We start from the raw sequence: 25646 nt of genomic DNA, 5'->3' as shown, positions 1-25646 counted from the left end.
ATAGTTACTTCCTCCAAACCAGCAACATGTTTGTTAGATCCCATTCCTACTAGATTGTTCAAAGAAATCTTTCCAATTATTGATGCTTCAATCTTAAAAATGATCAATCAATCTTTATTAGTTGGCTATGTACCACAGACCTTCAAGGTGGCTGTAATTAAACCTCTACTTAAAAAGCCATCAGTGACCCAGCTGTCTTAGCTAATTATAGGCCAATCTCCAACCTTCCTTTTCTCTCAAAGATTCTTGAAAGAGTAGTTGTAAAACAGCTAACTGATCATCTGCAGAGGAACGGTTTATTTGAAGAGTTTCAGCCAGGTTTCAGAATTCCTCACAGTACAGAAACAGCATTAGTGAAGGTTACAAATGATCTTCTTAGAGCCTCTGACAGTGGACTCATCTCTGTACTTGTCCTGTTGGACCTCAGTGCAGCTTTTGATACTGTTGACCATAACATTTTATTACAGAGATTAGAGCATACTATAGGTATTAAAGGTACCGCACTGCAGTGGTTTGAATCATATTTATCTAATAGACTCCAATTTGTTCATGTATATGGGGAGTCTTCTTCACACACTAAGGTTAATTATGGAGTTCCACAGGGTTCTGTGCTAGGACCAATTTTATTTGCATTATACATGCTTCCCTTAGGCAGTATTATTAGAAAGCATTGCATCAATTTTCATTGTTATGCAGATGATACTCAGCTTTACCTATCAATGAAGCCAGATGACGCACATCAATTACTTAAACTGCAGGAATGTCTTAAAGACATTAAGGCCTGGATGACCTCTAATTTCCTGCTTCTAAATTTAGATAAAACTGAAATTCTTGTACTCGGCCCCACAAATTGAAAACTATGATGGATTTGGCCCAGGGGCAGGCTGGGGTTGAAATTCAGCCCGGGAGCTTGGTTTGGAGAGGTCTTTTATACGATCGTACAATGGCGCAGTGGGGCAGGACGGGTTCTCGCCCTTCATCTCTCCTGTGATGTGCTGGCTGGGCTGTTGTGTTTGTAGCCAGTGGCGGATCTAAGATTTTTCCGAGAAAGGGGCCACAGTATTCATAGAGGGGCCAAGTATTTGTCCAACATCCTTGAAGACAATCCCCTGTTTTGGTAAGGTGTATATACATTTCACCAGTCACACCATATTCATACACTTAATTTAAAAAAAAGCTTACACAGTAAAATCTCCTTACCATTGTTACATCCATTTTTACTGTACATAGACAAAATACACTCAAACACACAGCATGTGAGAAAAGCCAGCATTATATTCATTTTTTTTAAAAGCTTTACTTTTTCACAAATACTGTCAATTCAAAACATCTCTCTCACAAACATACACAAATCAGTCATCCACATGGCTGCACTGTACATTTTGCTCCACTAAAAGCATTATTCTTTGTTTTTTGTGACGGGAACTGAACCGTCTCTCAAATTCAGTCATGTCTAATGCTTTTGCCTCTTGTTTTTCTTCTTCTGTAAGCTTTATTCATGCTGGATATTCCTGACTGCAAATGTTTGTAGCACCTCCTGATGAAGAGCCAGCTCCGACCAACCATCACTGCCTGCACCGGTGGCCGCGAGAACTGCAGTGCCAGCACTGCTGTGCTTAATAAGGTAAAAAAAATAAAATAAAAAAATAATTCTAATCACCAGCCATGTTTGGCCTGGAAACGACCGGCCATTCGGGAAACCTCCCGAACCTCCCGATGGCCACCACGCCCCTGATTTGACCTATTTTCATCTATTCCGGCCCATATATTTGTGCAATCTGGCGATTGGCGGCCGGCACTGTTGCAAACTTTTGTGCAACAAAACTCGCTGTGGGCTGTCTCAAAAATACTAAAAGTTGCTAAAGGACGAATCAAGGTCAAGGAGTGTGTGTGCTGTCCCCCTCGGTGGCAGAGAGGTCTGGGCGATGCAGTGGCGGTGCTGGAGGGGGGGCTAGGGGGTGCTATAGCTCCCCCTGGAAAAATCATAGCACCCCCAAGAAAATAGCTTGTGTCTGTGTGTGTTGAGAACTGAGAAAACAAATGATCCTTCATAGCACTCTCAATAAAATGCTTATCCCCCCTTAGCGCCTGCAGAAAAATATTTCAGGAGCCGCCACTGGGGCGATGCAACAGTGTATGAAGGGCTGCAGTACGAGCGCTGTATGTACACAAAACACGGTGACAGCGGAGTTTACAGGTTTCTGGTGTTGAGTCAAAAAAGGGATTTCCTTTTTTTTTAATGTTTTTTTCTTTGCTTATATTGGTGAATATACTGGTGCACAGGACAGGAGGCATCCTAGTCAAAACTATGAGAACCAGCTCATCTGGCTGCTTTCAATGTGGATAAGCAGCAGCTCTACTTTGAATCCCACACTCGATTACACTTTTCACCCTATTGCTAAGGGAGGGGTCAGTCACCATTAGCTCATTTCTGCCACTTGTATTCGTGATCTTGTTCTTTCAGTCACTGCCCAAAGCTTGTGACCATAGGTGAGGGTAGGGATGTAGATTCACAGTGTTGTTTTCATACACAGCTCCTTTCATACACTGGTATTAATTAATTAATTATTAAGATGTTTTATTTTCCTTTTTCTTTTTTTTTTTTTTTAAAGATTTTAGATTCTACACAGCATGGTGGCATTGTGGTTAGCACTGTTACCTTCATCTTAGCTGAGGTCTCTCTGTGTGGATTTTGCATGTGCTCCCTGTGTCTGCATGGGTTTCCTTCAGGTACTCCAGTTTCCTCCCACAGTCCAAAGACATGCAATTACTGGGGTTAGGTTAATTGGTCACCATAATTGCCCATAGGTGTGAGTGTAAATGGTCGTCTGTCTCTCTGTGTTGACCCTGCGGCAGGCTGGCAACCTGTGCAGGGTGTACCCTGTGTCTCGCCCTATGAGAGCTGGGAGAGGCTCCAACTGCCAGGAGCTGATTTTCTGGTTTTAAAATGTTCTACATGTGTGCATGTTGGAATTGTTGTATGTAACTTTATTTTTGGTTGCTATGAATTATGATAGCTTCTGTTTTATAAGTTGATAATTGGTTTTCTATGTTATATTGTTGTTATATTGTCCTTTTATCTTGATGGAGACACACACACACACACACACACACACACACACACACACACACACACACACACACACACACACACACATGATTTAATCATGTGAAGTGAGTGATGTTGCAACCTGAACTTTGTGTACACATATGTGATTTAATCAAGTGAGCGAGTGAAATAAAACAGCTGCGAAGGAGGCCGTCCTTCGGAGATCTTTTCCTCTTTGTTCCGAGTGAGGACGGTTTCCCCTTGCGGCAAGTAAAAAATAAGAGTTGCATGCTTTGTTCCATGTTTTATAAAATGATCTAAACCTATCAGTGCATATGAATGAAAAAAAAGAAACTAAAACTATGCAGTGACACTGACTCAGTTGGATAAGCTTAGGAAATATAACACCATTGTGTGATGACAGGAGGTGAGCAAAGAATTATTGTTTTTCAGAACCTGATGACTGAAGAAAACAAAGTATTAAATGTGTGACAACTGATATGTCTTTCATTCTTCACTGTCAACCACATGTAGAGCGTACAAACTCTACAGATAAAGGCACTGCTGAGATTCAAATACTGTGAGGCAGAAATTATAAGTTCATCACCTTTACTGCAGCGTGAGCTTTGTATTGACGTTTTTGTCCATTTGGACTCATTGAGTCTTTGTTCTATTGTAAAAGTGAGACCAAACATGACCTTAAAATAACATTAAAAGAACTGAACAAAGCCACTCTGGAAAATAAAAATAAAATAAATAGGTATATCGGGTATAATAGGTATATAAAATTGAAGATGGGCACTTGGTGAATAAATACTGGATATTGCATATTGTTCAGAATGAATAATATCATATTGCACAGAGATGTGGGTATTGCACAAGATTACAGAGATGAGTTTGATACACATGAAATGCTACGATTTAAGAATACATGCCACAGAAATGCTGGCTATCCAATTGTTACACAATTAAAACTTTTCATGATGTAACAAAATACACACAGTGACAAAACTGAGCAGATTTTATGTTAAAACTTTAGAGGGTTTGAACAGGTCCACAGTCTGTATCCTTCAAACTCTGATGTTATGTCATTTGAAGAGCCGGGGCATATGTTCCTTCTGAATGGAAAACATTTTTAAAAATCAACTAAACAATTTAAAAGTTTTAAATTGCATTTAAAATAGAATAAAGGAAACTGTGTGACATTCAGAGATACCTGAGCTTAAAGGATTGTTGCATAAAAAAGCTGAGAAGGAGAAAGAATGTCTGTATCTGATTATGTGCACTGTATAACATATAGATCTGATACACTGTTAAGATGAATTATCATTTGTTGTAAATCATGCAGGTCAGATTTGGTATATATCCATTTACTTTTACATTTACTTTAACAGAACTGAGGGTTCATTTACTCAGCTATGCATGCCAGTCAAAGCTTCCAGGAATTACAGTAAATCTCTTGAATGTTTTCCCAGTCAAACCAGTTTTGATCGTTCCCTATTGTTCTCTGACATAGCGTGCATGCCACTAACGTTGGAAGTACTGTGACCTGCTTTGTATATAAAGATGCTGCAGGTAGATGTGAGCAGCATCTGCAGGGACAGAGTCAGGTTTGGAGCATCATGGGATCCACACTGAGACTCCTGCTTCAGCTGCTCCTGCTCTCACTGGTGTCTGCTTCTCATTACTTTGGAGGAACCACGACCTTCACCTACAAAGGAAAAAACCCTGATGGATCATTTAAGGTGTGATACACAACTTTGAATTATGTTTAATATTAATTCATCAATCTTTTTTCATCCTATGTGATAGAAAATATATATATATATATATATATATATATATATATATATGAATTATGAGCATGTGTTCAATAGAATTCCAAATGTTGAATCATGAACTGTCCATTTCTGTAACACAAATAAACAACAAATGATTCACAAAATGTGTTTTTATCAAAGAGAGGAGACATGATGGGAAAGATTTATTTTACATAAATGAAATAAGGTTTTATTTAGGGATTCAGATCTCTGCACTGAGCTGCTTAAATTATATTTTCTAAAGGTGGACATTCGGGACAGAGACACATATGACGGATGTTACTACTCCCTCTACTGGAGTTGTTTCAATGGCAACTGTGGCTATCCCTCCAGTACACAGAGAAAAACACTGGACAGCAGCACCAGTGCTCCGATGTATAATGGACAATGGTGTGAAGCTGAGACCGTTACCACGCAGGTTGTCTGGGACAACAAACCTTTTCAAATGTGGTGGGCATTTCATTTTTTTATTTGAAGTATTTGAAGTACTCTTGAGGCCTAATATTTATGTGCAATTACTGATTTTACACATTCGTTGAAGGCATCTCATTCATTAAATCTGTTGAGGATTCTGCTCATCGTTTTATTTCCAAACCCACCAGGGCAAGTAGCTGCTGTTGGATCCCCACAGTTTACTATGGTTGGGGCCACCCATGGACATTGAGCACTCTTGTTGATCTGGGAGAAAGATCTGACACTAAACAACCAAACAGATCACCAGAGATTGCCATCCTTCCTTTCCTAAGGTACGCTTCCTGAAATTTGATTAAAACTGTTAAACTCCTGTTCCCAGACCAGCTGAGAGATGTAATCTCTCCAGCCTGTCCTGGATCTGCCCAGGGCCTCCTCTCAGAGGGATATGCCCAAAATACCCCACCAAGAGCAGAGTTATTATAGTTAATGAAAACAAAAGATATATAAAAAAAACTGAAACTGAAAAAAATATTTTAACTGAAATAACTAAAATGTTAGTTAAAGGAAAAAAGTGAAAACTAAAACTTTATTGTAGTTTATAAAATTAACTACAATAAAATGAAATTATAGATAAAATGTGATTCGTTTTTCTGTTTTGATTTTATTTAAAAGGCTTGTGGATTGAAATGAAATCACTATTTCTGCTCTAGCTGGTTTAGCCAAGAGTGTCTCACCGTGTGTTTGCTCACCACGCTGCAGAGAAAATGTCCCAGTACTTTTTGTTTCTGTGCATCAGTACACAACCACTAGGTGATGCTGCTCACACAAGAGTAAATGTTGGGTGGTTACACAACTAAGACCCAGTGCAGAATTGAATTAGCAAGTATCTAAACAAATTAGCTGTTTGAGCTGCTCCAACAGAGAACCAGCTTCACCATGCAGCAGAGTGACAACCATAATGGACTGTTTTCACCAAAAAAACAACTGATGGCTAGTTAATCCACAGGAACACTGCAAGACAGAGGATGTGCTGATAAGTGTTATTGAGACTGAGATATCCACACCACTGTGTGACACACAGAAATACAAAAACACACCAGCTTGAAAAGCTGTATTTGAGCTTTGAGGGGCGGATCCATATCTCCTCTTTGGGTTGTGCTCAGCTGGGCACCACAGTCTCTGCCCAGCCACAGATGCTCTCCCTCGAGCTCCCTCCCTAAGCCTGGCTCCATGTGGGGTCCTGGCAACCCGATCCCAGACAGGGTAAACAGTTCCCTTTGTTTATCTTCCATAGTTGGGCTCAATAATAATTAATAACCAAAGTTTATTTTTTAATTTGTGTTGTATCTTTTCTGTTCTGTCTATTTTGAAGAAATCCTCCACTGACACCATCTTTATGATAATATGAACTTTATTAAAATAAAAGATAATGTCTTACAAAGCTCTGGCATGTTTGGGAGAGGAATGCCAATCCTATGTTCTCTGACTCTCTCAAAACAATGGCAGTTTCTGTCTTATATAGCACAGGGCTCTACCCCAACATCTGGTTTGCGACACCTATAGGACTGGCTGGAACCTTTCCTTATATGGTCAAAGAGAGAGAAGGCGACTTTAAGTTAGAGGCCCTCAGCTAAGAAGGCCTCATCATTAATGCATCTCTCTTACAATGATAAATAAAACCTCATATTAAGTTTAAAACACAGGCGTTTCAGCCACTACATTTGCTATATGTCTGATTATGAATGTCAACTCTACCAGTAACTGGATACTTACTTTTTGCATTTCTTGGCATTTGGCAGTTTCTTAGTGTGTAGCTGTACAGATGCAGATGTTATTTGTTCTACTCATTTGATTAGTGTTCATCTGCAACACAATGCTTAAACATGCTCGTGTCTGAGACATTTTGTTAATGTTTCTATTGAAGAGTTCCTCAGAACTGCCCGCGGACATACAGGCTGATGTCCTTTGATCCCGATGGGGACAAAGTCAGATGCAGATATGGAAATCCAGGAAGTCAGGAGTGCGCCGGATGTACCCAACATCCAGGCTTCCACTTGGACCAGGTTAGTTTATTTTCTTATACACTGTTACTGACTTGTGCTTTTCCTCTTTTAACTACAAATGTTCACATTGTTAGGACTCCTGCACACTACACTACCAAAACACTAATGCCGACCCCAGCGTTCGTTCATTTGAGATAGTGGTGGAGGATTTCCCACGAGGACACATCAGTCTGAACTACACAGACGGTTCCCGATCCTACAGGTCTCCACTGTCTGCAAGGAGGAGGAAACGACAGGTCACAAACCCATGGTACGCACAAACTACAATTGCAGGGTGGGGGTATCCAGGGACTACAGCTGCACCCAGAACCACTACCACACAAGGGACTACAGCTGCACCCAGAACCACTACCACACAAGGGACTACAGCTGCACCCAGAACCACTACCACACAAGGGACTACAGCTGCACCCAGAACCACTACCACACAAGGGACTACACCTGCACCCAGAACCACTACCACACAAGGGACTACAGCTGCACCCAGAACCACTACCACAGAAGTGACTACAACTATCCCATGGTGGTGGACTACCAGAATACCTTTGCAGGCCACCACTTCTCCCCTCAGTAAATTACCTTTGCAGTTCTCTTTTCTTGGTAAGAAAGATTTTTCTCATGATGCAATGACACTTCACACTGCAGCCTGCACTGTCCTCAGCAGCAGTGTCTCCAGCATGTCGCTGCTTTATTTTAATGTTCAGTACACATGAATATAGCCACTGTTTTAATATTTACTCTTAGGAATGAATTTGGGGTAGAAACAGCTAATCACGACAGACTTTTAACATTCAGTTACTACAATTTACAATTTTTAAGAATTTTAAGTTTGTTTTTGTTTGTTTGGGGTGGGGGTGGGGGGGTCCAAAGAAATTATAAAATTTAGGGACACTTGATCCTTAGTTTATCTTTAAAATGTGATATTAGGGAGCACTTGTTTTCACTTGGATGGGCATTCTATAGTGAGCCAAGAATCAACGTCCCCTTTGTAAATTTCCTATTTTACTTTACTCCAGTGGATCCGCCGGTTCCTTCATGCCAGGAGGGGCTGTATTTGCCAATGTTTGTGCACCCAACACCTGCAAATGGAGAACAGATTCACGCAGAGGTCAACAAAGAGGTTGAGATCAGAATCAAAGCACAGGCATCATATGCAGCGTGAGTGAGGCAAAGATGAATGAGGCCTGATGGCAGCTAAGCATCACTATCACATCATCAGCAAAGAAGATCAGATCAGTAATAATGATGAAAGCTTTGTTGTCTTTTTGTGCTTTTTTCTCACAGAATACAAGACATCATCATCAGCGGGCCAATGAATATGACTAAGCACAGAACCACACATGATGAGTTTGTCCTGCGGTGGACTCCACTCTCAAGCGACCTGGGAGATTATTTCCCAGTCTGCTTTGCTGTTGAATCAGCCACAGGGTTAGCTTTGGTTTAAGTTCTTTCATAACAGAAATAGTTTGAAAGAGAAAATCCACATTTGAAATCTTTCTGGCTTTTACAGGTCAGCAGCAACCAGTTCTCTGGGCTATACCCACTCTCATTCCCATTTTGCTACCCCAACCTCACAGTAAGTGGTTCTTTATTGCTTATGTTGTGTCCACATCTGAGAAGGTTAAATAAATGTGGAATAATTAACGACACTATTCACAAAATAAATCATCCCATTGTTTTCTCAGGTCAGGCGTCTATCAGTCTGAGATGAGGTGTGTTGTCTTGCAAGTCGGGAAGAAAGAAAGTGAGTCAAACTAGAACGCAATTTTTCTCCTATATCTCCTACATTTTGTCCTAGAGTAATTCATTAGAAAATTAAATTTTGAACCATTATAGTCAACAAAATGCTATATTTTAATACTGATTTTTTAAAAATAATAGACCTTTTCACGTAAGATTTTAACAGTGGAAAAGAAGAGGGGCTTCTCTTTATTTTAATGACACCTTAATCCTGCAATAAAAATTTTGACCAGTAGACAGCGGAAAGACATCAACACAAAAATCTTATATATATTTATTGTAAGGATCAAACAATAATTACAGACTAAACCCTAACAGTGAAAACAACCCCCTATGAATAAGCATTTGGCGACAGTGGGAAGGAAAAACTCGTTTTTAACTGACAGATACCTCGAGCAGAACCAGGCTCAGGGAGGGGCAGTCATCTGCTGTGACGAGTTGAGGTGAGGGGATACAGGAAACACTGCTCTTTACAACTTTTTAGACATATGTTGCTGTCTTCAGGTTTAAAATGGGCTCATTTTCCTAAAATGGTACATTTCCTCTATTCAAAAATTTGATATTTTTTCTATGCTTTATTCTGAATAATTTATGAGATTTGCAAATCACTACATTCTGTTTTTATTTAGTGCCCCAACTATTTCTGTGGAATTAAATACCACATATTTCTGGCAGCATTTGGTTTTAGTGTAAAATGTGTTTTTTGTGTTTGTCTCAGTTAAAACCAATGTGATCTGCACTGAGTCTACAATGACAGTAGAGGTTGAGAAATCATCCTTCAATGGACTCCATGAGAATCATCTGCGCCTCAGTGAATCCAGCAACACCCTCTGCAGCCTCGAGAGATACTCCAACAGCACTCACATCATTGGTGTCATCCCTCTCAATGCCTGTGGCACTCAGATCGAGGTACCCAGAGCTCACTCACACACTGCTATTCTGTTTGGGGTTTTCACATATCAGAGTGAGGACTGAAAAAGTAATATTTCACTCTGCAGGAAGATGCAGAAAATCTCATTTTCAAGAATGAAATCACCACAGTGGATGACAGCAGAGATCTGATCACCAGGAAGCATCACCTCGAAGTTGAGTTCTACTGTCAGTATCCCAAAAAGGGAAATGTGTCTCTGGGCTTCACAGCACACAGGAAGAGCGTGGAAGTGTGGGACAAAGGCTTTGGCAAGTTCACCTACCAGTTTGAGTTCTACCCCAACAACCAGTTCCAAAACATGATTGATCCAAATTCATACCCTCTGGAGTATGATGTGGGGCAGAAGATTTACATGGAGATAGATGCTTCCACTATGGTCAATGACACCGAGATATTTGTGGAGTCCTGCAGAGCCTCACCATATGACAACCCCAACTACCACCCAATCTACTCCATCATTGAAGATGGGTAGGCATGAACACGTTTTCTATCTGCACTTTCAGAGTTTATCGATCCATAATGAATGTGTCAATGGACCTGAATTGTCCCTTCCTCTTGAGTGTTTCACCTTTCAGATGATTATCTGCTCTCGTCTCTAATAAACTCAGATATCCAAAATGACAACATCATGATTTAGAAGTCAAAATATTGTAAAAAAAAAAAAAACTAGTGGGATCAAATATTTTTTATATTATTATCTGTGACCAATATGGAGAAGGTCTTTAGTTCCATCCTGTTGTGATGAACAAAAGATCTCATCACAACTTTTCTTCAAATTTTTTTTCTGGATCCTACCTGAGAAGTAAAGTATGATTGATAGTGAAAAATAAATTCTCACCCTTTAAGGTCATCCTCCCCTAAAACCAATTATTTTCAGATTGGCTGCTCCTCACAAACAAATGATCCTTCCCTCACTGGCAGACCAGGGTATCTCAGCTGACCATATTAGGCATATCCCCGAACTTAAGCTCACAGGCACATCTGTTGCCTCATCACTGAAAAATTGGTCATGCTTAACATGAAAAGCCATCCCTCGGATAATATATAAACCAGAATCCTGGTTTCCATCTCTCTTTCTAATTAAATGTTTAAAATTAAATGCTGGTGGATGTTGCAGTAACCGTGCATTCCCGCTGCCTCTACAGCAGCTTTGATTACAAGCCATGGAGTTACAGCACGCATGTTTCCTGTCTTTGTGTTCTCCTCTGATTAGATGTCCAGTGGACCCAACTGTGATGGTCCATGCCACTGACAACAAGAGGCAGTTTCGATTCTGCATTGAGGCCTTCAAGTTCATCGGCTTGTACGATCAGGTGAAGAATTTTGAAATTGCTGGTTTTCTAAAAGCATCGATCAAGATGCTCAGTTTTAAAGTCATGGTTCTATGTGATTCACTTTGCTTAGAGTTCTCTTATGTGTGTGTGTTGGTGTTGACCGATACATGAGAATGTGTTATATGAAAGAATGCCTTCATCAGACATAAACACATAAACCATGTGACTAAGTAGCTGGTTAAAAAAATTGATTTTATGTCTTTAATCTTTGGGGGTGTACATTTAAATTCCGTTTATTGAACTTTCCAGGTCAATATTTATAATTTTGGGTGAGTTTTTTAATGGATTTCACCACTGTAACATTATAAATGTCAACACGAGTATCTTATCCCCTTGAGAGAATTTTACTTACAGTTTTAAGTCGAGGATTTCAATCACATCTTTACTGTGTGATCTAAAATCCACTTTGGTGGAGAACAGAGGTAAAAATATTTTTTAAAAATGTCATTATCAGAAACACCTGAACCTGACTGTATACATTTTTATGCATATTAGAGCGCTCAGATGTTTTATATCCAGACAAATGCTTTTTGGTTTAATGCAGTGCTTCTCAATTATTTTCTGTTACGCCCCCCCTAGCAAGAAGAAAACTATTCGCGCCCCCCACTCCCCACCGTGACTATCCATCTCTGCATAACATTTTATCCTTATTAACATTAAATAAAAGAAAAAAAGAAAGACATATGGTCAAACTTACAAAGAATAACTTTATTAAATCGTGTTTTAAGTCTGCAAGAGAAAAGATTTTAAGTGCATCATTGCCTGAAATTAAAAATAAATAAATCCTTGTTTAAACTGTAAACATGTTTGACCAACTAATTGCACCATTGCAAAATTAAATCAAATCAATAAATAATATTTAATAATTATAATAACTAATAAACTACAAAAACAAAAAAAATAACTAATTTATATTCAGTTCAGCAACATTAACTCAGGAGCACAATATATAAAACACTTGAACCTACAAAACAAAAATGAATTAAACAATTTGTGCTCATTTTTTCTTTCTTTTTTGATCAAAATGAGGAGGAAGTCAGGTTTAATGGCTACAATGAGCACGTTTTGCAGTGCACAGCTTTTCGAAGCGAGGTTCGAAGCATGATAGTGCAACTCTCAGCTCCTGCTCAATGTTTAGCTGGGACCTGTACTTGGTCTTCAGTGCAGCAACAGCAGAGAAGCCAATCTCACAAAGGTAAGATGTTGAAAAAGGAAGCAGAATGCTTATAGCTTTCTCCCCTAAGAGTGGATACTGCCTCTCTACACTCAGCCAGAATGCACTGAGTGTCTGTGATGTGAACCTCAGTCTCAATGTGGAGTCAGACGTCATGTCAATGAACTGCTCCTCTTCTGCAGAGCTGAAACCAGTTGGAGCTGGTGCACTGAAAGGGTCTCTCACCCAGTCATACTGGGAACTGTTTTCAGGGAAGTACTTTTTAAAGAATCCAATCAGTGAAGAAATATGCTGCTTAATGTGTGGAATCACTGAGATAGCATCATAGTCATTAGTGTCCACAAATTCATGCAGGTTCTCAAATGAATCGGTGTTTCCTTCATCAAGTTGCCTGCCCCACATTGCAAGCTTTCGGGTGAAAGAGCTAATCTTGTCTGTGACCTGAGGGAGGTGTTTATCTTTCCTTTGAAGCTGTAGATTCAGTTCATTTAGCTTTCCAAATATGTCACTCAGGTAGGCCAGTTTTCCCAGGAAGTTCTCATCACAAAATTTTTCTGCCACTTCATACTTGTGCTCCTGCTCAAAAAACACTCTTATTTGCTCTATGAGCTCAAAAACTCGGGACAAGACTTTTCCTCGTGACAACCACCTTGCTTCACTGTGATAGAGCACAGCTTGATGTTCGGCTCCCATCTCCTCACAGATGGCAGAGAAGACTCTTGTTTTTAGTGGTCTAGTCTTTATAAAATTGACTACACCTATGATGTCAGTCATAACCTCACTTAATTCAGGGGAAAGTTGCCTGGATGCAAGTGCTTCTCTGTGTATAATACAGTGTGTCCACTCAGCATGAGGTGAGGCTGTCTTGATGAGTGCCCTAAGTCCTTTTCTCTTCCCTGCCATGGTTTGTGCACCATCACTGCAAACACCAATGCAGTTCTCCCACTTTAGCCCATTCTCAGTCAAAAAGGAGTCCAGAATTTTGAATAGCTCTTCAGCTGTGGCTCTGTCTCTGACATATTTACAAAAAAGTAGATCCTCACACAGGGAGTTTGACAAGTCAAAACGTACATAAGCAATAAACAGACAGTCTTTGTTGCTGTCAGTTGCTTCATCAAATTGTAAGGCAAAACGTTTGTCTTTGAGTTTATCTACCAGCTGTTCATGAAGATCGTTAGCAATGTCATCTATACGTCTGGCGACAGTGTCATTGGACAGAGGGATAGTTTTTAGTTTTGCTGCACTGGCGTCGTCCAGCATGACAGAGACCATGTCTAATGCTGCAGGCAGTATCAGCTCCTCTGCTATGGTGTGGGGCTTTTTGCACTGCGCAATTTGGTACGCCACCTTATATGATGCTAACAGCGCTCGATGGTTTACTGAAGTAGCCTTCACAAAGCGGGATGACTGTTGGCAATATTCAGCACGTTTTCGCTGAAAAAACTCTAGCGGCTTACCGGCGTGATTGGAGTGTAACGTATTTAAGTGACGCGCTAATTTATTTGGCTTCATGCTGTCCGCTGCGAGCATTTTTAGACACAGCAAACACACCGGTCTTTCCTCTTCTCCAACTGTAGTGACAGTGAAGCCAAGCGCTAAATACGCTTCGTCGTATTTCCTCGTCTTAGCTTTCGGGTGACTTTCTTTTGTCTCATTATCTTTGTCTCTCTCCGCTTTTCTTTTCATCCCTGTTAAAAACTTTTTCATGTTGGGGGTTGTTATGTTGAATAACGGAGGCTATAGACAGAACGCAGTCGGAGCTTTCTGTTGACTCAACACTGCTAACCAAGGCAAACCTGTTGTAACAATGACAGCGCCACTGCCGCCTACTGTAGTGGATGCGCAATTACACTTTATACTAGTACGGCCCAAAAAAAAAAAAAAGCCTGTTCCCCAGGGTCACACGCGCCCCCCCAGGTATCGCACCGCGCCCCCTTTGGGGGGCGCGCCCCACTATTTGAGAACCACTGGTTTAATGGGATGTGGAACCAAAGGTTTGATTGCAGTTCTGCTCCTTTTCCACTAGAGGGGGTTATTGTTTGCTTGCTGGTATACTGACAGTGTGTCCTGTTTCTTTCAGGTATACATCAGCTGTTCAGTAATCATGTGTAAGGCTGGAGACCCCAACACCAGGTGCTCACAGGGATGCATCAACTCCACATCAAATGATCACCACCACGTCAGAAAGAGGGATGCTGCCTTCCAGACTGCACAGCACTTCATTTCCCAGGGTCCCCTGCGCTTAAAACGGTCAGCAGACATCAGCAGCACTGCAGGTATGGAAACAGAAAGTGCTTCCTTAATAATACAGCTGCTTTGTTCAAGCTCTGAGAACAATACTGAACTACAAATGTTCTTTACAGGGAACAACCTGAACCTGAACCTGAACCTGGTCTTCATCGCTGGATGTCTCCTTGTTGCTGTTGGTATGATCTGTGGTGTGGCCATGTACAGGTCCAAAATGTCAAAGGTCAAGTACCAGCCTTTGCCCTCATGTGAAAGTTAAGACGGCAGTGTAATACCAGCTCCTACATTACATTTGAATCGATTTTGATCATCGTGCTCTCAGGTTTTTGGTGTTAATGGACCTTCTAATTTGTGCATTTAAATGAATCAATTTCAAAGTAAATTCAAATCAGTTGAATTCAGTTTTATTTCTATAGGGCCAAACAGCAGCCACCTTGTGTGCTTTATATTGTAGGGTATGGTTGGGAAAATTTTACAGTGTGTTTGTATTTGTAAGCTTTAAGGTGGGAGAGAAATGTCATCACTGCAACTAGAAAACAGGATTTCAGATGATGAGCTATTGAATGATTTTCAGTCATGGAGCTTTACAGTGGATTTTATTATAACAGTGTGATTTAAAAGAAGTGTGATTTTTGATGTGATCTCCTCTTTCCTCATAATCACTGCAAAGACCTCATGTCTTCAAATAAATTTGTATGGCCCACATCAATAACAAATCATTTTTTGTTATCGATCAATAAAAACACTCTTGCATGTTAAAGTGCTTTTCTTTTATGTTCTTCTGTTTCTTCACAATCTAAATTAATATTTCAGATCTTTAAAAGAAGGTTTTGTCAAGCCAAAAATTGATCTGTGGACATCCTGCTGTTGTGCTCAACTCGATTATTTTGTAGTGAAGTGTAACCCACTCCTGGGTACAACTTTAGTTAATATACACTGTGTGCACAATTATAAGGCAGTTGAGTATTTTGACCATATCATCATTTTTAGCCATATTTTCTAACTCCAAGCTGGATAAACTGGAATGCATTATGGGTTTAAGTATAGCAGGTGTTCTGTGTATCTGTGTAATGAGGGAGGGTGTGGCCTAAGGAGGTCAACACCCCCATCCTAAAACAGCCCAGCCACCCCGGACACTCTCTCTTCTCCCTGCTCCCATCAGGCCGGCGTTACCGCTGCCTGAGGGCTAAGACTGAAAGGTTGAAGAAGAGTTTTTACCCACAAGCCATCCGTCTGCTCAACTCTGAGCCCTAACTGGACCATTATTGCACAATGTAAATATTATAATTTAAAAAGTGTGTATAGTGTATAGTATATAGAGTATAGTGTATAGCGTGAATTACTTTTTTTATTTTTATTCTTCTTATTTATATGTGTGTGTATATATGGTTGCAGGTACAAAATACATTTCACTGTGCATTGTACTGTGTATAACTGTGCATGTGACAAATAAACACTATCTTATCTTATCATATATCAAGGTGTGGATAATTATTAGGCAGCTTTTATCTTTGGGCAAATGGGCCAAAAAAGAGATTTAAATTACTCCGAAAAGTCAGAAATTACCAAAAGTCTTTCAGAGGGATGCGGCACTCTTGAAATTGCTAAGATATTGGGGTGTGATCAGAGAAGCACCAAACGTTTTATTGCAAATAGTCAACAGGGTCACAAATAATGAGTTGAGAAAAAAAAAATACTCAAATTAACCACTAAGGATTTAAGAATAATGAAGCGTGAAGCTGACAGGAAACATTATCTTCCAGTTCTGTCATATTCCAGAACTACAACCTACCTGGAGTATCTAGAAGTTGTTCAGTGCTCAGAGACATGGCCAAGGTAAGGTAGGCTGAAACCCGACCACCACTGAACAGGACACATAAGCTGAAGCTTCTAGACTGATCCAAGAAATGTTTGAAGACAGATTTTTCAAAGTTTTTATGGACTGATGAAATGAGAGTGACTCTCGGCAGAGCAGATGGATGGGGCTCGTGGCTGGATGACTAAGAAGCATAGAGCTTCACTTTGAGTTAGACTCCAGCAAGGTGGAGGTGAGGTATGGGCTGGTATTATTAAAGATGAGCTGGGTGAACCTTTTCAGGTTGAAGATGGGCTCAAACTCAACTCCAAAGCGTACTGCCAGTTTTTAGAAGACACTTTCTTTAAGCAGTGGTTCAGGAAGAAGTCTGCATCTTTCAAAAAGACAATGATTTTTATGCAGGACAACGCTCCATCACATGCATCCAAGTACTCCTCTGCATGGCTAGCTAGTAAAGGTGTTAAAGATCAAAAACCTGGCTCCCTTCTTCACCAGACCTGAACCCAACTGAGAACTTGTGGGCAATTCTTAAACAGGAGATTTAAAAGAGTACACCTCTCTGAACAGTGTCTGGGGGGATTTCGTTGTTGCTGCAGAAAAAGTTGATCATCAATAGATCAAGAAAGTGACAGAGTCCATGACTTATGACTGTTATTGAAAAGAAGGGTAGCTATATTGGTCACTGATTTTCTTTTTTTATATCTCAGAAAAGTTTATTGGAATGTTTTGAGTTTTTTTAATATAATTCTCACTTGAACAGATTAAAATAAAAAAGTGAGATGGGAAAGTATGCGTAATAATTCTGCACAATAATAGTTGTCCAGTAATTGTACACACATCATAGCTACACTTCAACTATGAGAGGCAATACGAAAAAAAATCCAGGAAATTACACAGTAGGATTTTTAAATAATTTATTTGTAAATCATGGTGGAACATAAGTATTTGGCCAATGGCAAAGTTCAGCTTAGTATTTTGTACTTCAAAAGTGCCGCCGTTTGCGGACTTCAGCAACAAATACCGTAATACCCCTATACAGCTGTGAAGTGCAGTTTCTGAGATTTCAGGAACCATTTGAATTTTTCTGATAGGACAAACGGTCAGTTATGGTAAGAAGCCAACTGATCAAAGCACCTTTGATAAGCTGACTCTGTGCTGACATGCTACGTCTTAACCAGCTGTTCACCACTAGTAACGGCAAGTAACCGGTGCTTCAGCAGCGATCGCCTGCCGTTATAGGGTTACAGAAATATATTCAATAACCAACTGTTCACAAGACAGCAGCACTACATGCTAAATGTGTGTGATATTAGGGACACACATGAACATCAACAGGGAGAAAAAAAGAAAAATATCAACTCCAAAAGTCCAAAAATACATTCTACAATAAACTCCCAATAAAGTTCAGCATCAGTGCAGTAGATTAACAACACCTACATGTGGTGTTTGACAAAACAACCTCTTTGAAGGAGTCAGAGCTCAAATCCAGCTGCATCCTGATGCTATCACCAACTGATGCTTCTTCTGTTTTGGAGCTAGCTTGGTTAAAGGCTCCAGTGTTAATTTTTACAGCAAATTTTGATTTAGTTTTAGTCATAATTTAGACATCTGAATAGTTTTAGTTTTAGTCTACTTTTAGTCAACAAATTATCATAAGAATATAGTCGAATAAATCTACAGTCAACTTAGTCGACTAAAATATCCATCCAGCCATTCACTTCCGCTTATCCTGTTCAGGGTTGCGGGGGGGCTGGAGCCTATCCCAGCTGAAATAGGGCAAGAGGCAGGGTACACCCTGTACAGGTTGCCAGCCTGTCAGAGGTTGATAAAATAAAAAGGGCGTGAAATGTACATGCTTTTTGTTCTTACACAAAATTAAACATTTATTAAAAGTTATGGAATAATATTAATAATATTAACATTAGCGTTTCACCTGGTTCCCACACAGCTGATCAATAACACCACCTTACTGAGATAATACGAGCATTTTACAGCAGGACACGCTCTGAAAGGTACAGGGCAACGTTCAGGACTGATACCCCTTTTTTGATACCACCGGGGTTCCGGTGCTTGTGCTGTTCCCAAAAGAAAGCTTAGAAACGGGCCCGCCTTTCCGCCGTGGTTGCGAACTGCTCCTTTACGTATGAGTGCGGGCGGGTCCTCGTCTGGACACGGAAGCCGAAGAACGCAAACGTGGAAGAACACACTCCCCTTTCTTGTGCTGCGAATACATTTTACGGTCCAAACCAAACTACTGCAGCATCTGTGTGCAGCACAGAGGTAAAGACAGACAGTGATTAGAGCAAGACGACAAGTACACACTTTGTGTCCTTTTGTCTGTGATATGAACTGATACAAAGCAGCAAGTTCAGCATTAGAGCCCAACCTAATTCACAGCCGTAAAAATCGCTTCACTTTTCTCATGAAATACACATGTAATATGATAGAAAACTTGATGTTGTGAAGGCAGAGTCACACCCTTCTGCCGCTTTCGTCACGTGTTCTTGGTTCCAGACCAGCTAGCTTGCGGTGCCAGAGTTGAACCCATTTTTCGGCCGAGCACCAAGTGCTTCCACAGTGGAAAAACCGCTGAATGGTTCAAATACTACCACCGGCACCGGAACCCCCTCAGTGAAAATGTGGCTTAAGATTAGGAAAGGCTAATCCACCGCGGTGTGGTGATTTTCTCTAAACACAAACACTAAACTGGGAAAAACACTTTACCCTGCATGACATTAAAATGCTTACCTTTGCATGGAGATCTGGGTGACTGGTTTACAGATTTGTTGTGTTTTTACCCGAAATAGTCATCCCACATTGTTTACACATCGTTCATCATTAAATAACTTAGTTCTATTGGAAGCAAAGACAAATCACAGGCTAGTTTGGGCTTCCCAGGTTTAGAGCAAATGTGTGCAACTGTGTGTTTGTCTCATGTCCCGGGGTTTTGGTGTGTGGGTGTTTTTCTCTTTCTTTCTCTCCTCCATGGTGTGGGCATGCTTGGGGACTGGTTCATGGCCGTCTGGGAGGCGGTCTCTTGAGACTGCTTCTTCCGGGGCAGGCGTTTGGCATCGCTACTCCACACCTGTGCCGCATTGCCTCATCATGCAGCTCTTCTTAAGCTGCCGGCAGCTGGATCATTGACTGAGTCACAGTTAGTGTCGGCCGCTCTCTGAGTTGTTTCCTGTAATCGTTTACCCTGACTTACCTGCTCTCCGCTCCTTGCCTCAGATCCTCCGTGGAAGTTCCTGCCTGCCTGCTCCTTCGCCGTCTCATCTCCAGTCACCGCTCACCACGCCACCCAGCAACATTCTGTTGGAGTTCCGCCAGCCACCCACTCTCACCAACCCTGCCACTGCTTGCCCCCTCAGGATTCCTCCCTGCAGCCCCCCGCCATCAGTCACCGCTCAGCCTGAGCTCACCGACTCATCTCCTGAGATCCCTATTCACGATCCCATCCCATTTTCACTGTAAATAAAACTTTCACTGTTTCATTTCAGCAACTGTCTGTGTCCACTCCTTCCCCACGCCGTGACAGAATGATCCAGCCACAAACGGACACAACGGACGCGAACCCCATCAGCCAGACCCTGGCCATTCAGGAGGAAACCCTCCAGTGCCACGATCACATGCTCCGCTTGATCTCCAGCCAGCTGGGAGCTACCACCCAACAGCTGGCGGATTTACAATGTATGTTGGAGACCACCGTTTCACAAGCTCATTCGTCCCGCTCTGCTCCTTCCTCTCCGCCATCCCCGCCTCTGTCAGGAGCAACCGTCCCACCAGAATCTGCAGAGAATTCCGAGAAAGCCCTACCCACTCCAGAAGTCTTCCATGGTGAGTTGGCGAAATGCGGGGGATTTCTCACCCAGTGCTCCTTAGTTTTCAGACAGCAAAAGAAAGCCTATGCCTCTGACAGCGCAAAAATCGGATTTATGGTGTCGAATGAAATCAGTTGAGGTTGAGATCTTGGTTATTCAATGGCCTATGCCTGGTACTATGTGGACAATCATAATTCTGATTTATATAAAATTATAAGGTTGATTTATGGAATGTAACAAATAATCTGTATGATTTCTAATCAAAGTTGATAAGAATGTGTGTAACACAGAGAAAATTTAAAGCACAACAAGTAAAGGAAGTTGTGAAATCTTGGAGAATCACTGAGCAGGGTAAGATGGGGAACTGAAACCTGTTGCCTAGGAATAAGTAGGAACAGAGGGGAAAAACAAGCTGAAAATAGTCTTAGATGGAAAGTACCTAACAAGCCATGTAGTAACGAGAAATGAAGTAATGGTTAAAGCCAAATACCATAATTGGAAGTTGGACAGTGGGGTGATAATTTATCATGATGATGTTTTAAAACTAGGATGTGTCTTAGATTTAAACTATAAAAGGTGATGCACAGAAGCATCGGACGAGAATTGCAGGAGTTTCTTCCCCAGACTAGAACTGCTCTGCTGAGAGGACAGGACCAAACCCTCTGCGGATTAATTCAATTCAATTCAATTCAATTCAATTCAATTCAATTCAATTCAATTCAATTCAATTCAATTCAATTTTATTTATATAGCGCCAAATCACAACAAACTGTCGCCTCAAGGCGCTTTGTATTGTGGGTAAAGACCCTACAATAATACAGAGAAAACCCAACAGTCAAAACGACCCCCTATGAGCAGCACTTGGCGACAGTGGAAAGGAAAAACTCCCTTTTAACAGGAAGAAACCTCCAGCAGAACCAGGCTCAGGGAGGGGCAGTCATCTTCCGCGACCGGTTGGGCTGAGGGGAGAGAAAGACATGCTGTGGAAGAGAGCCAGAGATTAATATCAATTAATGATTAAATGCAGAGTGGAGTATAAACAAAGTAAATAAGGTGAATGAGAAGAAACAGTGCATTATGTGAACCCCCCAGCAGACTAGACCTATAGCAGCATAACTAAGGGATGGTTCAGGGTCACCTGATCCAGCCCTAACTATAAGCTTTATCGTAAAGGAAAGTTTTAAGCCTAATCTTAAAAATAGAGAGGGTGTCTGTCTCCCGAATCCAAGCTGGAAGCTGGTTCCACAGAAGAGGCGCCTGAAAGCTGAAGGCTCTGCCTCCCATTCTACTCTTAAGTATCCTAGGAACCACAAGTAAGCCAGCAGTCTGAGAGCGAAGTGCTCTGTTGGGGTGATATGGTACTATGAGGTCTTTGAGATAAGATGGTGCCTGATTATTCAAGACCTTGTATGTGAGGAGAAGAATTTTAAATTCTATTCTAGATTTAACAGGGAGCCAATGAAGAGAAGCCAATATGGGAGAAATCTGCTCTCTCTTTCTAGTCCCTGTCAGTACTCTAGCTGCAGCATTTTGGATCAGCTGAAGGCTTTTCAGGGAGCTTTTAGGACAGCCTGATAATAATGAATTACAATAATCCAGCCTAGAAGTAATAAATGCATGAATGAGCTTTTCAGCATCACTCTGAGAAAGGATGTTTCTAATTTTAGAAATATTGCGCAAATGCAAAAAAGCGGTCCTACATATTTGTTATATATGTGCACTGAAGGACATATCCTGGTCAAAAATGACTCCAAGATTTCTCACAGTGTTACTGGAGGCCAAAGTAATGCCATCCAGAGTAAGTATCTGGTTAGACACCATGTTTCTAAGATTTGTGGGGCCGAGAACAAGAATTTCAGTTTTATCTGAATTTAGAAGCAGGAAATTAGAGGTCATCCAGGCCTTAATATCTTTAAGACATTCCTGCAGTTTAACTAATTAATGTGTGTCATCTGGCTTCATTGATAGGTAAAGCTGAGTATCATCTGCATAACAATGAAAATTGATGCAGTGCTTTCTAATAATACTGCCTAAGGGAAGCATGTATAATGTAAATAAAATTGGTCCTAGCACAGAACCCTGTGGAACTCCATAATTAACCTTAGTGTGTGAAGAAGACTCCCCATTTACATGAACATATTGGAGTCTATGAGATAAATATGATTCAAACCACTGCAGTGCAGTACCTTTAATACCTATAGCAAGCTCTAATCTCTGTAATAAAATGTTATGGTCAACAGTATCAAAAGCTGCACTGAGGTCCAACAGGACAAGCACAGAGATGATTCCACTGTCAGAGGCTGTGAGAAGATCATTTGTAACCTTCACTAATGCTGTTTCTGTACTGTGATGAATTCTGAAACCTGACTGAAACTCTTCAAATAAACCGTTCCTCTGCAGATGATCAGTTAGCTGTTTTACAACTACTCTTTCAAGAATCTTTGAGAGAAAAGGAAGGTTGGAGATTGGCCTATAATTAGCTAAGACAGCTGGGTCAAGTGATGGCTTTTTAAGTAGAGGTTTAATTACAGCCACCTTGAAGGTCTGTGGTACATAGCCAACTAATAAAGACTGATTGATCATTTTTAAGATTGAAGCATCAATAATTGGAAAGACTTCTTTGAACAGTCTAGTAGGAATGGGATCTAACAAACATGTTGCTGGTTTGGAGGAAGTAACTATTGAAGTTAACTCTGAAAGATCAACTGGAGCAAAAGAGTCTAAACAAATACCAGCAGTGCTGAAAGCAGCCGAACATGAAGAATAATCTTTGAGATGGTTATGAATAATTTTTTCTCTAATGTCTAAAATTTTATTTGTAAAGAAATCCATGAAGTCACTACTAGTTAAAGTGAAAGGAATACTCGGCTCTACAGAGCTCTGACTCTTTGTCAGCCTGGCTACAGTGCTGAAAAGAAACCTGGGGTTGTTCTTATTTTCTTCAATTAATGATGAATAGTAAGATGTCCTAGCTTTACGGAGGGCTTTTTTATAGAGCAACAACCTCTTTTTCCAGGCTAAATGAGCATCTTCTAATATAGTGAGACGCCATTCCCTCTCCAGCTTTCGGGTTATCTGCTTTAAGCTGTGCGTTTGTGAATTATACCACGGAGTCAGGCACTTCTGATTTGAAGCTTTCCTTTTCAGAGGAGCCACAGTATCCAAAGTTATACGCAGTGAGGATGTAAAACTATTGACGAGATAATCGACCTCACTGGGAGCAGAGTTTAGGTAGCTGCTCTGCACTGTGTTGGCACATGGCACTGAAGAGCATAACAATGAAGGAATTAGATCCTTAAACTTAGTTACAGCACTTTCAGAAAGACTTCTACTGTAATAAAACTTATTCCCCACTGCTGTGTAATCCATTAAAGTAAATGTAAATGTTACTAAGAAATGATCAGACAGGAGGGGGCTTTCAGGGAATACTGTTAAGTCTTCAGTTTCTATGCCATATGTTAGGACAAGATCCAGAGTATGATTAAAGTGGTGGGTGGGCTCCTTTACATTTTGAGAGAAGCCAATTGAATCTAACAATAGATTAAAGGCAGTGTTGAGGCTGTCATTCTCAGCATCTACATGGATGTTAAAATCACCCACTATAATTATTTTATCTGAACTGAGCACTAAATCAGATAAAAAGTCTGAGAAATCAGACAGAAACTCTGAGTAGGGACCAGGTGGACGATAGATAATAACAAATAAAACAGCTTTTTGATTTTCCCAATTAGGATGGACAAGACTAAGAGTCAGGCTTTCAAAAGAATGAAAACTTTGTCTGGGTCTTTGATTAATTAATAAGCTGGAATTGAAGATTGCAGCTAATCCTCCTCCTCGACCTGTGCTTCGAGCATTCTGACAGTTACTGTGACTCGGGGGTGTTGATTCATTTAAACTAACATATTCATCCTGCTGTAACCAGGTTTCTGTAAGGCAGAATAAATCAATACGTTGATCAATTATTAAATCATTTACTAATAGGGACTTGGAAGAGAGAGACCTAATGTTTAACAATCCACATTTAATTGTTTTATTTTTTGGTGCAGTTGATAAAGCTGTATTATTTATTGTTTTTGAATTTTTATGCTTAAATAGCTTTTTGCTGATTTTAGCTTTGTTTTTTGGTGGTCTGGGAGCAGGCACCGACTCTATGGGGATGGGGTTTTGGGGGGATGGCAGGAGGAGAGAAGCTGCAGAGAGGCGTGTAAGACTGCAGCTCTGCTTCCTGGTCTCAACCCTGGGTAGTCAGTTTTTAGGAGGGTTAATAAATTTGGCCAGATTTCTAGAAATGAGAGCTGCTCCATCCAAAGTGGGATGGATGCCGTCTCTCCTAACAAGACCAGGTTTTCCCCAGAAACTTTGCCAATTATCTATGAAGCCCACGTCATTTTTTGGACACCACTCAGACAGCCAGCGATTCAAGGAGAACATGCGGCTAAACATGTCGCTCCTGGTCTGATTGGGGAGGGGCCCAGAGAAAACTACAGAGTCCGACATCGTTTTTGCAAAGTTACACACCGAGTCAATATTAATTTTAGTGACCTCCGATTGGCGTAACCGGGTGTCATTACTGCCGACGTGAATAACGATCTTACCAAATCTACGATTAGCCTTAGCCAGCAGTTTCAAATTTCCATGAATGTCGCCTGCTCTGGCCCCTGGAAGACATTTGACTATGGTCGCCGGTGTCTCTAGCTTCACGTTTCTCAAAACAGAGTCGCCAATAACCAGAGTTTGTTCCTTGGTGGGTGTGTCGCCGAGTGGAGAAAAACGGTTAGAGACGTGAACAGGTTGGTGGTGTACCCGGGGCTTCTGCTTAGGACTACGCTTCCTCCTCACCGTCACCCAGCTGGCCTGTTTTCCCTGCTGCTCGGGATCTGCTGGGGGGGAGCTAACGGCGGCTAAGCTACCATGGTCCACACCCGCTACAGGGGCCTGGCTAGATGTAGGATTTTCCAGGGTGCAGAGCCGAGTCTCCAGTTCAGAAAGCCTGGCCTCCAGAGCTACAAACAGACTACATTTATTACAAGTACCGTTACTGCTAAAGGAGGCCGAGGAGTAACTAAACATGTGACACCCAGAGCAGGAAAGTGCAGGAGAGACAGGAGAAGAAGCCATGCTGGTAGTGAGTCGGCTAAGGGCTAAGCTACTAGCTGAGCTAAGCTAGCGAATTTCTAAAAACAAATAAAGTGAGTAATGTGAATACAGGTGATTCAGCAAAGAGTATGCTATTTAAA

The 25646-nt window shown here is 41.0% G+C and overlaps 1 protein-coding gene across 2 annotated transcripts; it reads left to right on the top strand.

The window, feature by feature from the left end:
• The first annotated feature begins 5194 nt into the window (after nucleotides 1–5194).
• On the top strand, nucleotides 5195–15031 carry LOC115799327 (CUB and zona pellucida-like domain-containing protein 1). 2 transcript variants are annotated; one of them, XM_030756431.1, is made up of 14 exons: nucleotides 5195–5319; nucleotides 5472–5615; nucleotides 7208–7346; nucleotides 7421–7634; nucleotides 7671–7946; nucleotides 8363–8504; nucleotides 8631–8774; nucleotides 8857–8922; nucleotides 9032–9090; nucleotides 9805–9995; nucleotides 10085–10485; nucleotides 11231–11330; nucleotides 14606–14801; nucleotides 14889–15031. In XM_030756431.1, exons 1-14 carry the CDS (start codon nucleotides 5243–5245, stop codon nucleotides 15029–15031), a joined length of 2292 nt encoding a protein of 763 aa, XP_030612291.1. In that variant the 5' UTR covers nucleotides 5195–5242. The 2 variants fall into 2 exon arrangements, with proteins under 2 accessions (XP_030612291.1, XP_030612290.1); XM_030756430.1 differs by having other exon boundaries at nucleotides 7421–7946.
• Nucleotides 15032–25646: the final 10615 nt, after the last annotated feature.

Source organism: Archocentrus centrarchus, chromosome 20 (assembly GCF_007364275.1).
Source record: "Archocentrus centrarchus isolate MPI-CPG fArcCen1 chromosome 20, fArcCen1, whole genome shotgun sequence".
Lineage (NCBI taxonomy): Eukaryota > Metazoa > Chordata > Actinopteri > Cichliformes > Cichlidae > Archocentrus > Archocentrus centrarchus.
This window is presented reverse-complemented; position numbering and strand designations above follow the sequence as displayed.

What these genes read in the sequence shown, in the direction of transcription:
- LOC115799327 (XM_030756430.1), top strand. Translation starts at nt 5,243, where the DNA reads ATGTATAATGGACAATGGTGTGAAGCTGAGACCGTTACCACGCAGGTT. An exon ending in AACAAACCTTTTCAAATGTG is followed by an intron (nt 5,320 to 5,471) that starts GTGGGCATTTCA and finishes CAAACCCACCAG; the next exon opens with GGCAAGTAGCTGCTGTTGGA. An exon ending in GCCATCCTTCCTTTCCTAAG is followed by an intron (nt 5,616 to 7,207) that starts GTACGCTTCCTG and finishes TTTCTATTGAAG; the next exon opens with AGTTCCTCAGAACTGCCCGC.